The sequence below is a fragment of the Nannospalax galili genome, unplaced genomic scaffold (assembly GCF_000622305.1).
Source record: "Nannospalax galili isolate Female #2095 unplaced genomic scaffold, S.galili_v1.0 scaffold235, whole genome shotgun sequence".
Classification (NCBI taxonomy): Eukaryota; Metazoa; Chordata; class Mammalia; order Rodentia; family Spalacidae; genus Nannospalax; species Nannospalax galili.
The window spans coordinates 136,846-150,285 of NW_008338118.1; the positions used below are offsets into that span (position 1 = coordinate 136,846).

The 13,440-nt window shown below is 36.8% G+C and overlaps 1 protein-coding gene across 2 annotated transcripts in view; it reads right to left on the minus strand.

Annotated features, from left to right (window-relative positions):
- CUNH5orf34 (chromosome unknown C5orf34 homolog) overlaps positions 1-13,440 on the minus strand; it is a 31,733-nt gene that overhangs the window by 13,156 nt on the left and 5,137 nt on the right. For both annotated transcript variants that reach the window (XM_008832924.3, XM_029563455.1), the window contains 7 exons: positions 12,332-12,963; positions 10,436-10,537; positions 9,292-9,415; positions 5,460-5,551; positions 4,412-4,481; positions 2,599-2,766; positions 1,191-1,285 (listed from right to left, as the gene is read on the minus strand). In XM_008832924.3, coding sequence (XP_008831146.1) covers positions 1,191-1,285; positions 2,599-2,766; positions 4,412-4,481; positions 5,460-5,551; positions 9,292-9,415; positions 10,436-10,537; positions 12,332-12,963 — 1,283 coding nt within the window. The remainder of the gene's footprint in view (positions 1-1,190; positions 1,286-2,598; positions 2,767-4,411; positions 4,482-5,459; positions 5,552-9,291; positions 9,416-10,435; positions 10,538-12,331; positions 12,964-13,440) is intronic.

Consider the following 13,440-nt stretch of genomic DNA (forward strand, 5'->3'; position numbering starts at 1 on the left):
ATGTCAATAGGCTTGGAATGAATTTTTCTGTATGAAACTGTGTGTTTTGACAATGAAGAGGAGATCTTTTTTAAACATTGGAACCTAATTTAATTTTATCTCTTAGAGAGTTTATAATGAGTATAAGATTTTATAAGTGTAATAATTCATCTGTAAACCTAGAAATGTACAGCCAATTTTGAAAGAGATGTACCCTAGCTCAGAAAAATGTTATTGAATAGGTTAATGCTGTTGTAATGAAATGCTTCTTCTAATAAACAAACAAACAAACAATTTTGTGGATATTCTCAAGTAACATCACTATAGCTCCAAAACTACCACAAGTAGAATTATCATAACTAATAACAAATTACACTAGCCAACGAGAAAATTATATTCATAACGACTGATTTCAAGAATCTTCACATGTAGAATAAACATCGCTGATTTGACCCTTCCTTTTTACATATATATAAGGCATACACACACACACACACACACACACACACACACACACACACACACACACAAACATATTTAATTTTAGTCATTTTTGATCATTTGCAAACCACCTTTCATATTTGTTAAGGGATTAGGACTGGCTAACATCATTGACCATATTCTAATCTCCACAATCAGACATGTTCGTAACGTCTCATTTAGGAAAAAAACACCTGAAAACAAACAAATGTTTAAAGCTGGCCTGATTTATTTAGTTAAATGTCAGTGCAACTGAAAACTGGACTCTGGAAAAACTAAAAATACATGCAACATTTAAATTATGTTTACTGGGGCTGGAGAGATGGCTCAGCAGTTAAGAGCACTGGCTGCTCTTGTTGAGGACCTGGATTCAGTTCCCAGCACCTACATGACAGCTAACAAAGCTGTAACCAGTTTTAGGTGATCTCACACCCTCTTCTGGCCTTCTCTGGCCTCTGTGGGCACAGCACTTACATACAAAGGATCCAATGCCTCTTCTGGCTTCTTGCAGGTATTATATGCATGGGTATACTTACATACATGCACAGAAGACATTCATAAACATAAAATAAAAATAAAGATATTCCAAATTATGTTTACTTTATATCAAAACATGAAAATAAAATTGATTCTGTGGTGCTGGGGATTGAACCCAAGACCTTATATATGTGTTTTAGCAAACAAGCTACATCCCCATCCTGAAAATAATTTTTAAAACTGCTTTTCAGTACCTTTCATATGCTCCAGGATGCTTAATCTGAATTAACTGATTCTGTCCATCAGGAAAAGTCAATCTACACCAACCTAAGTTGAGACCTGGATTTACCTTAAGAAGCAAGACAAGACAAATTTTACAATTCTAAAGCTAAAAACTAAAACAACCACCTATAACTTTCTTATCAACTTTAAAAAACTAGATGAATCATTAAAAATTTTGAGAACTTAAATATTATATTTTATAAGGGTTATGGATATGTTAGTCATCACCCACACAGAAAATTATGGAAGAATAAAAATATTAATCTTTTTTGCTATAATATGCTTTCTTTATAAAAATGACTATTTGTTACACTTTTCTGATTTTTGCCAATGAGATCAGTAAAGCTTCTTGACAGATTTTATAATTACAAAATAATTGAGGGGCTGGAGAGATGGTTCAGTGGTTAAGAGCACTGGCTGGTCTTGCAGAGGACCTGGGTTCAATTCCCAGCACCCACATGGCAGCTCACAACAATTTGATTCCCAACACCCACGTGGCAGCTAACAACCATATGTAACTCTAGTTCCAGGGGAAGCAGTGCCCTTTTCTCACCTCCTTGGGTATTACATGACATGGGCGCACTTATATATGTGCAAGCAATACATTCATAAAACATAAAATTAAAAAATAATAAACAAAATATTTTAAAAAATTGAGATAAGGTAGTACTTTGCTTTCTGTGTTCTGTTTTATATGGCTAAATAACCAAGATATATTTCAGACTATAAATAGACTAGAGCTAAGAATAAGGTATGATATATTTCAAAAAAGCTAGATTTTGAGTGTTTTTACCACAAAGAAACGATAAATGTTTGAGAAGACAGATTATTCTTATCCTGATATTAATAATATATAATGTACACATTGTATCAACACATCACAATAGTCTCCCATATGCACAACTTTTATGACAATTACAAGTGTCTTAATAAATCTTACTGTGCCTCAAAAAAAAAAAAAAAAATTCAGGGGGCTAGAGAGATAGCTCAGCAGTTAAGAGCACCAGGTGTTCTTGAATAGGACCCAGGTTCAATCCCTTAGCACCCACATGGCAGCTAACAATTGTTGGTAACTCCAGTTCCAAGGGATCTGATGCTGTCTTCTGACTTCAGTGGACACTGCACAACAAGGATGCACTTACACACATGCAGGCAAAACACTCAGACACATACATTTTTTTTTTTTTTTTTGGTCTTTTTGAGACAGGGTCTCCCTGTAGTCCCAGCTGTCCTGGAACTCATTATATAGACCAGGCTGGCCTTGAACTCACAGAGATCTGCCTGTCTCTGCCTCCCGAGTGCTGGGATTAAAGGCATGCGCCACCATGCCTGGCCTAAAATAAAATAAAATTTAAAAAAATTGATCTGAAGTATACTCACTTGTTTTTCGGAAGAGGAGCTGAAATTCCAATTTAGTGTTAGAGTGATGCCATCTAAGAAGACAGCATGCACTTTGTCATCAGAATAGGCAAGGAATCTTCCCATACTTGGGATGAGTGATTCTTTCACAAGCACAGGTAGGATATTGCTATCGTTTTCCTTAGGCATCTAAAACCAAGTACATAAAAACAGCAGGAAACAGAATTATCCATTAAGAAGACAAATAATTATTAACAAACTCTGTGACAACTATTCTTATTCAAAAGTTCAGTCCTAGGAATTCTATTCAAGCTATAACTTTTCAAGCGTTGGATATTCAAAACTGTCTATCTAACAAGATTACGTTCCAATGTCTTTGTAAGCTACCATACTATGAACTTTACATAACTTTACCTAGAAAATATGCAAAAAGTATGAATTACATAGAACCATACAGGCTTATAGTCAACTGGATTCAGAAATCACAGTTGGAGAATCACTTCCTTCAAGCAACGTTTAATGAATTTACTTTCAAATTTATAAAAATATAATACTATCATATTCATACATTATAACACTATTATATTCATATATTATCATATATTATAATAATACTTTTTTTACACAGTTCAGAGTCAATCAATTCTCATCACTTCCTCTTCATTAAAAAAAAAAAAAAATCAGGTGGCCATGGTGGTACATGTCTGTAATCCCAGCACTTGAGATCCTCCTGCTTTAGCATCCCAACTTTGAAGCCAACCTATAATGGGTTCAAGGCCAGCCTGAGCTACATAGGAAAATCTTGTGTCAAAAAGTCAAAGAAACCTAGGCATGGTGGCACACACCTGTAGTCTCAGCACTTGGGAGGCAGAGGCAGGCAGATCTCTGAGTTTAAGGCCAGCCTGGTCTACATAGTGAGTTCCAAGGCAGCTGGGGCTACAGGGAGACCCTGCTTCAAAAAGACAAAAAAGGATAGGGGCTAAGAGATGGCTCAGCAGTTAGCTTGGTGATTAGTGTATGAGTGGCATGCTCTGAGCCCTGGGTTCAAACTCCAGCATGGTAGGAGTGAAGAATCATATACAATAGAAAAACTACATATGACAATAAAAGTATAATACAAGAGCATGGGGATTACCTAAGTGGTAGAGTATCTACCTAGCAGGTACAATGAATTGGGCTTTAAAAAAAAATATGTAACACATAAGCCTGATTTTTCAGTGTTTAGACAAACATTATTAGGTTTTTATCTATTAGGTGGTTATTTTTTTATTTTTATTTTTTTTTATCTTTTTGAGACAGGGTCTCCTTGTAGCCCCAGCTATCCTGGAACACATTATGTAGACCAGGCTGGCCTCAAACTCACAAAGATCCGCCTGCCTCTGCCTCCCAAGTGCTAGGATTAAAGGCGTGCGCCACCATGCCCGGCATATTAGGTGGTTATTTTATTTTTTTAATATTTATTATTTTTATTATTGTATGTGCATGAATGTTTTGCCTGCATGTATGTAAGTGCACCACATGTATAAAATGGTGAGAAGAGGTCAGAAGAGGGTGTTGGAGCCTTGGAACTGGAGTTATGAACAGTTGTTGGCTGCCATTTGGGTGCTGTGAATCAACCTGGGTCCTCTGCAAGAGGAGGAAGTATTCTTAACCACTGAGCCATCTCTCCAGTCCCTGAGGTGGGTATTTTCTTGAATAGACAAATTTGAATGAGAATTTTTAATGTTCCAAATAATTTCTGACACAACGTAGATGAAAGCTGTTAGAACTTACAAGTATGAATTCAAACAATAAAACAACCAAAAATCTTGCTTTTGAAATCACTTTAACATACCATTTTCCAGCAGCATACACGATAGTTATGGCTTAGAGAAAGCCTTACTCTGGTACAGTGCTGAAGAATTCTGTGGACACGAAAAACATTTCCTAAATGTTTGCAAACTACATCTTCTGATATTTCAGCAATGGCAATGGCAACTCAGTACTGGAAATGTGCTGAGAAATCTTTCTTCCAGAAAATTTTCAGCTCTGAACAGGGAGCTCTGTGTCTCCTTCTGTCCTACTTTTACTATTTAAGGCTACTTGAACTTTCACCAAAGAAATAACGCCTTAGATCATTTTCAGCTAAATTTTTAAAATTAATAATTAGTGTATGCATGTGTATGCAGGAATATGTGCCATGGCATGTGTGTCAGAGGACAACTGTGTGGAGTTAGTTCTCTCCACCTTTACATATGTTCCAGGGATCAAACTTGGGTCACCACGCCTGCACAGCAAGCACCTTTACCTGCTGTGCCTTCTTGTTGGCCCCCAGGGCGATGAAAAGTTTAGTGTAGCCCAAAGACAGTGGGAAAGTGAGTCAACTACTTGTATGAAATCAAATGACAATTTCTAGGCCTTTTAATCTACTTTGGAAATTGTTTACACAGAACTTTATAAAAATAATTTAACAATGTGCTTTCATTCTTCTGGGCACTACAGATTAATCAAGAGAATTTAAAAACAAGTAAGGAACCAATCCACGTTTTCTCTTTAGTACACTCTCATAAAACTTTATTATTTTGAAGATAATAAAGTAAGAGAATTTCAAATGTCTCATCAAGTTCCCAATTAGACTTGAGGCAACCATAGCAAGGCTACACTTGCAAAGAGGCACTTACTCCCTGCCAGTACTGGTTCTCCACACTTCAATTTCAAAGACAGTAGTACTCTTGTAATGATACAGTTTACTTTAACTTATGAGAACAGAAAACTCGACAGATTTTTACCAAAGACATATATTTCCAATGTACCTGCCAATTCTAAGTTTTATCATTCACTAGAAGAAAATCCATCAAGGTATTCAGATGCATAATACTTTGGTCAGTTGATTGTGAACTTACCTGGTCGCCTGCTTAATCAGAGAACCCACAGAGAACAGGCTTCCTGGTCTGTCTGGAGGAAGGTTATTTGTGGAATAAGTTTTCTCTTCTCTCTAAAAGTTTAAATTGAAAAATCTCAATAATAAATTGTGCCTTTATTATTTAGCTATTTTTTCTTAAAGTATGCATTTACATACTGACAAGGTAAACAATTATTTTAATACTCAAAATCCCATAAAACCTAAACATTTTATTATTTAATTTTTAAAAATTTTGTGTGTATGAGTGTTATGGCTGCCTGTGTGCAAGTGCACCCATGTGCAATGCCGGAGGAGGACAGAAGAGGGCATCGGATCTCCTGGAACTGAAGTTACAGACAGCTGTTAGCTGCCACATGGGTATGGGGATGTGAACTGGAGTCTTCTGCAAGAATAACCAGTGCTCTTAACTTCTGAGCCATCTCTCCAGCCCCAAACCTATTATATTCTAATGTTTTTTTTTTTTTTATGATGCCTTTCCATTGTTCCCCATATCTAATCAAGTTACATTCTGACAGCATATATATAAACTACTGCTCAATTTAAATCTTGGTATATGTAAGCTACCATACTAATCAATCTAACTTTCCTCACCATTACCAGGAAACTTATCACATAAGCCACACTTTTCCCTTAAGATAAATTTTTAAAAAGGCGATATAGGTTTTAAAAGTGATTTAGTTGAGTGGATATATGACTTTGCTATATTTTGTAAATAGAAGAACCACTCCTAGAATTTGTGGAAGATTGTATTATTTAAAGGCTCGGATTTGTAAAAAATTTTTAAAAATTGTTATTTCTTCTGAATTGCCTTTCTCAGATCTGCTAGTGTTTCCCAGCACTGTCTATAGTCTTCTTGTCTAACTTCCTGGTTTCTGTTTACTGATCATAACAGGATTAAAGGTGTAGTCACAATAAATATAATAGCAATAGCTAACATGTATGGAGTAGAGTGTGATAGCATGCTGCATACTTTACAGGGATTATCTCATGTACTTCTGAAAATAACTCTGGAATAAGAACTATCAGTACCTAGTTTTATTTTTTTGAGACAGGCTCTCATTATGCAGCCCTGACTGGCCTGGAACTCACTATGCAGGCTAAGCTGGCCTTGAACTCAAGAGATCCACTCATCTCTGCAGGGATTGGAGGCAAGTGCCACCAAGTCTGGCTTGGTGTGAGGTTTCAGATGCAGAAACTGAGGGGGAGGGGTAAGCAGCAGCACAGATCTGATCTGAACTACAGAAGAGTGTAACTCATAGTCTTTACCATCAGGGACATAAGATAGGTTTCAAAGTCAGATCTTAATCTGAACTGCAGACTGCCACTTTCACTCTGTAGCCTGGGCTGGACTGGAACTAAGTTATGTAGCCCAGGCTGGTCTTAGACCAATTTGATATCATCAAATTATCTTCCATGAAGGCCGAACTTAATGAAAAACACGTATTTTGAAAGCATGTTTAGCTTTACTTCCACATGTGTGGAAGTCACAGGACAACTTTGACTGCCATTCCTCAGGTGCCATATCTTGTATTTTTTTGAGATAGGGCCTCATTGGCCTGGAGCTCACCAAGTAGGCTAGACTAAGCTGCTTGGCCAGCGAGCTTCAGGAATTTGTCTGTTTCTTGCTCCCCAGTGCTGGCATTACACGCGTGTACTACTACAGCAGGCTTTCTTTCATGAGTTCTGGGAGTTATATTCACATTAAAAGTGGGGTACTTCTACTGAGCCCAGTTTTTGACAATTTGGTAAGTGAAAAATGTTATCATTTTACTTTAATTTGTAGTCCCTGGTGCAAGAAATAAAATTAAACATGTTTTCAAAATATGTGCATTTTTCATTAATATTGTTTTATGGCTTAACCTGCAGTTATTGGTATGCTCATTTTTCTTTTAGGATTTTTTTGTTGGTTCATTTGTTTTTGGTCTTTTTATTACTGATTTAATTTGGAATAGTTTCTTCTAGGTCGCTGCTGTCCTTTCTAAAAAACAATTGTAAAGTTTGGTTTCTTACAGTTAGCTCTTTAATTCACTTGATATTTATTTTGGAGCATGAGTTAAAAAAAGAAGTAAACAACTTATCCCCAAAAAAGAAAGTCAATTGTTTCTAAATCTTTTCTGGAAAGCAGACACAGAATAGCAAACTTGCTACATACAGAGGTCTAAGAATGAAGGCCACAGCAGTCTGCCACAAATTTAAGACTCATTTAGAAGTTTATGTTTTATCCTAAAAGCTCATGGTTCTGTACCATGGTATGTTTGCTTCAGTAGAAAAATTATCATTCCCTTCCAGCTGAGTAAAACTTATGCTCCACCGAAGATGCACTGTACCTACTCTATAGTCCCTCTGAACACACTGCAGTCAGCAGTTAACTATACATGGCCATGTATAGTTATTCCCTGTTTGTCTCATGCAGTGCCAGAACACATGCACACACTCATAACATACATGCTGGACATACTTGCATTTCATCTCACTGCTTCTCTGACCAACATTAGGTTAAACTGTTGAGGACTGGAACTCTTTTGTCTTTATCATTCTCAGTGTCCCGGCCAAGTGTTCAACTAATGCTTATTGATGAACACTTTCTTAGAAGCAGACCTCAATAGGGAATGTGCTTTAATATACACTGAAATATTTATGAATGAAATGACACTTGGAGATTTACTTAAAAATAGAGATAGCCAGAACTCCTTTAATCCCAGAACTCAGGAGGTAGAGGCAGGTAGATCTCTGTGAGTTCAGGCCAACCTGTTCTATGTATTTAGTTCTAGACCATCCATGGCTACATAGTGAAATCGTATCTCAAACAAACAAACAAACAAACAAACAAAAACTAACTAAATAGGGGGTAAAGATGGGAGGAGGAGAGTAGGGACAAGCAAGCTGGGAAATGTTTATCTGGGGATCCATTATATTTATCTTTCTACTTGGATGGCTGAGGCAGGAACAAAGCAGATTCAAGGCTTGTTCAGGTAACAAAACGAGTTCTAGGTTAGCCCTGGAAACTGTGTTTCAAATTTAAAAAATTAAAAAGAGGGCTGGGCATGTGGCTCAAGAGTAGAGGCCTTGCATGCAACCCATGGTACTGTGTTTAAAGAGAGAATGAGAGAAACAATTACACAGTTGGGGAAATATGCTGTGTGTGTGTGAGTGTGTGAGTATGGGCATGCACTTGCAGTCAGACAGCAAGCTTGGCGTGGTTCCTCACTTTCCACCTTGTCAGTCTCTGCTGTTTATACTGTATAAACCAGGCTAGCTGGCTCAGGAGTTTCTAGTGATTCTTCTGTCTCAGCCTCTCATCTGCTTGTGGGGGCATGCTGGGATTATAGCTGCATGTGCTACTATGTCCACCTTGTATGTGGGCTCTAGGATCCAAATTCAGGTCCTCACACTTGTACAGCAAGCACTTTACCCACAGAAACATCTCCCTAGCCCAGGATCTACCAGATATATGCTTTTTAGTGAGCAAATATTAATTAAAAGTAGTATAACGACTCAAAAGTAATGCTTCTTATTTTAGCATTTTCTATTGATAAAATTTTATGACAGAAGTTTAGCTTCTGATTTAAACACAAACTGTTTCAGGTACTAATGAGTAACTGGGTGTGACTACAGTAAAAATGAAGTGATTACTAAGTAATCAGATGCCAATGCTGACAGTAGGATTATATTAATTTTCCACACTAAAGAGTAGGAAATAGCAAATTTTCCATATATAGTATGGAAATATATAAACAGCAAATTTTCCATATATATTATGAATTTAGAAAGAGCTATATACCAAAACACTTGAGTTTTCATAGTTTGCTTACCTCTTCTGATTCTTCTTGACTTGAATAGTATGTAAAATAGTTACCAAAATAAGCTCCTTTTGATTTGAAAACTGACCCATCTCCAGGATGAATCTCTATTGAGTTCACATTTTTATGGGTAAGCCTAAGGTAGAGAAGTATTTTTTTTTCCTAATTAAGAGTAGAGCATGTATGAAAACAACACAAAAAAATAATTCAGAGACATGGACAATTTTGTATTATGAACCAAACCAGCTAAATCAGCATTACAAAAGGCAAACGAACACACAAAAGGGGCTTCTATGTTTATTTCAACAACTATGCTCAGAGCTTCTGGAATTCAGGCACCCTGTCTTCACACTCTGGCCCACTGCCAATCACAAGGACGGGCAGATAAACAGTCACCACAGTAACACCTGTGGAGAAGTGAACACAACAAATAACACTGTTCTGTAATAAATGAAAACTAGTGTAACCGGCACCTGACAGATGAGATTAACCAGCTGTGTAAAGAGGGGACTAATTACATATGTAGGTATGATCAAGGTACTGCTTATATATTGTATAGAATTTACTTTTGCTGGAAGGAGTTGTGGGTCTTCACGCGGGAAAAGGAAAGCTCCCCAGAAGGAAAGAGAATTTAGAAATGCTTTTCTAGTATTGTTCATGGAAATGAAACTCTCCATCTGGACAACACTGCATCTTAGGCACTAGACAGGTACCTCTGTTGTGGGGAAGGAATAATTCAATGGAGTAGTACAGGCACAAAGCAGTTACATAATATTTCCTTTGATAGACTCGCCCTGAGGCTATCTAACATCTGTAAATAACCTTATAATGTGATCAATTCAGGCAACTAGATTTCCTGATGTTTAGAAGGAATTTCCTAAATAACTGATACAAACATTACATTTTCTAGCAAAATAGACCTCTAATTGGCTTTGGAGCTGCCATGTAATTCTTGTAAACATGGTTAATGTGAATCACAATACCTTTGCATGCAGTAATAGAATTAGTTTTGAGACCTGTAAAATTCAGGATAAATTACAGGAGACCAGTTGACCCAGCAAACCTACAATGTTTTTTTATGAGTCTGTCTGAAAGTCAAGTCTCATTCTCTATGTGTTAAAAAAAAAAGCTTCCAGTCCAACACAGGTTACCTTACCTATATGTAACACCCTTATACCAAACCACTTTCACAAGTTCAGGATAGGAATATTCTTCTCCATCAAACTGTTTCTGTAAAAGTGAATCACAAAAAGTCCACCTGTGAAGGATAAAATACAGATATTAATTCTGGTTGCTCAAAATTGCTCAGAATAATTGCCACAATAATGGTTATTTCTTGCCTAACTCTTTAGATCAAAGAGAATAAAACATGAATGTGTATTAGTAAAATTTAAAAACAAATCTAGAGGTTGGGGATTTAGCTCAGTGGTAGAGTGCTTGTCTACCAAGCGTAAGACCCTGGGTTCGGTCCTCAGCTCCAAAAAGAAAAAAAAAAATCTTACTTTTCCTTGAATCTTTTCAGAAATTCTCAACCGCAGCACAATTATATAAATTAAGTTTTACTTATTTTTAAATTTTAACCTGAATTCAAACAATAAACACTGAAATGTCTATGGTTGGCCAGGCATTGTGCTCTACACAGTGAGAATTTAATGTCTCCCAAAGCAGATGTGTCTTGTGCCTCTAGTGTCGATTCCTATCTGGCAGGTCATTAAACAGTAATAACTGAGTCTAAAGAAAGGGGAGGTACTGGATGCTATGGGCATGAATAAGGACCAGCTCATCTTTGAGAAAAACACTCAAAAGAAGTGAGGATTAAGGTGAGATGGGGCAGGGGGGCAGGTGGGGGGTGGGCAGAAACAAGCATACATATGAACAGTGCTTTTGCCAGAGCAAAGAGCAAGGGCAGAGACCATGGGGGAAAGAGAGCTTAAGAGAGCATTCAAAGGACTATGAGAAGTCCAGTTCAGCAAGAGTAGAGAACTCAAGGACAAGATGATGACAGAGGTGAGGATTACAGATAAGGGAAGGGACCAGATCCCCAAAAACCTGTTAGGCCATATTAAGGAAAATAGATTTCAACTTAAACCTGGTTAAAGAAAAACTATTAATTTAGAAGCATTAAAACCTCTTCAGTCACATACTTAGAACTCTAGAATTCCAATATTAATTAGATAAACATGACAACCCTAAAAATCATTCTTACATTGTTTTAAGTAACAATGTGCACTAAGAAACTACCTAGGACCAAATTTCAATTCTACAAGTACTAGCAATGTGACTTGTCTGAGTTCTTCAACATTTCAAAATCTCAAGTTCCTCTGCAAAAAGAGGATAATAGCTCTTATGCATGGGGTTGCTATATCAAATAGGTAAAATACAACAGTGTCTGGCACCTAAGTGCTTTGTAAATGTTAGCTACAAAATATCACTGTAATACTTTCCAAAGTTCATGTCACAAATTTTTAAGTATTAGATTATTCTTCTTAGAAAGGATGTTAAAGATATAGCCACCAAGAAATCTTGATATATTTACCCCATTTGAAAAAGAACACACATATAAGTTAATTAAAACAGGGGTGGCCTTTGAGGCTAGTATGAAAGAAAGAACACATAATCAAAACTCTGTCAACCCCATGCACTAGCGTGTGAGGCCGCAGGCCCCAGTGAACAGCCACAGGTGCTCCTCTGGCTGGGCTTTTTTCAGAAAGCCTTGAACAGGCTCCTGACCCATCACTTACAGGACTTTAAGGACAGTGACCTTCACTAGACAACTGTACACTGTTAAAAGCAGTGACTCAATCTTGGCTGTCTCTGTACTGTTCTTAACAAAGTATCTAGCTAGTGTCGTTAAACTCCCCGAAACATTCACTGTATGGACAGAAAGCAAGAAACACCAAGTAACATCTTTGCTAGAGAAATTATTTACTATCCATTAAAATGAAAGATTTCAGTCAGTTAATTGAAAAGTATCAGATGATTTAGAAAGAAAATTATGCTTAGGTAAAGACTGGTAAAAACTTCTTGGACCAATAAGCCATTTTCCTATTACCTGTGCAGGTGTGGGGCAGGACAGCTAAGTAACAAGGCCCTGGGAAGAACAGAAACCTCTTTTCCTCTTTCTTCTGGAACAGCAGAAGTTAAAATACTACTTGTGGTGAAATCTGTATCTGTTTTACTAACTTTGTTATAAAAATGAAGTGCTAAAGACAATGGGTACTTCCATTCCTCTGGACAGGAGGCCACAGGCCAACACTGCTTTACCCATGCGTATACACATGTGTGCTTTGTACCCGGTGAAGACCGCTCCTCCCTCCCTTCATTTCCATTCACAGGTGTCTTCTCTAAAGCTTCTTTGGATTTCAAGATCTGGTAATGAACTTCATTTTCTTTATTCTTTAATCTTTGTCCTGATAAACTTTGATACGCACAGATTTTGCTGGTCTTTTCAACGAATTTATCTTTTGGTGCCTGATTACTTTTTTCTGACAATATTACAGATGTGTCCGGTTTCTGGCTCACTTTACACAAAAAATGTACTGTGAATTCATGCTGAGATTTGGGCAGGCAAAGGTATGCACGTCCATCTAATGATGTTATCTTCACAGCACCACTCTCCAAACATGTGTTATCATATGTATCAGGACAGGGCCACTTCACGTCTGAGAAATCGATGAAGATATGCTGAATTGAGGGGAAAAACAAAACATGGTATTTTCTGTTACTGTTCAAATTGTTCGTGCTTTTGATATTTAAAGTACTGTGTAAGAATGATCTCATATAGTTGTACTTTTATTACCTAGAGAGATTAAAAATGGAGAGAATACAGGATTTGCCAGAACACTGGATGTTAATAGTTATCTTTTAGAAACACACAATGAGAGAAGAGAAAAATATCATCTGATTATATTTACTTCTAAACATACTTTAGTTTGAAATATACAATGAATTAGGGATGAATGAATTTACAGACCACTTATCTCAAAGTCTACTCTGAAAAAGAACAGAAATGGATGCAAACTTGTGCTATGGTGAACTATATTAGGAGCAATCAGAGCTTCAATAGTATGGACCTAGCATTAAAGTCACTGAAAGAACAAGACAGAAAATACAAAAACAAATTCAACCATATTCTAAAATGTGACATATGATAATATGATA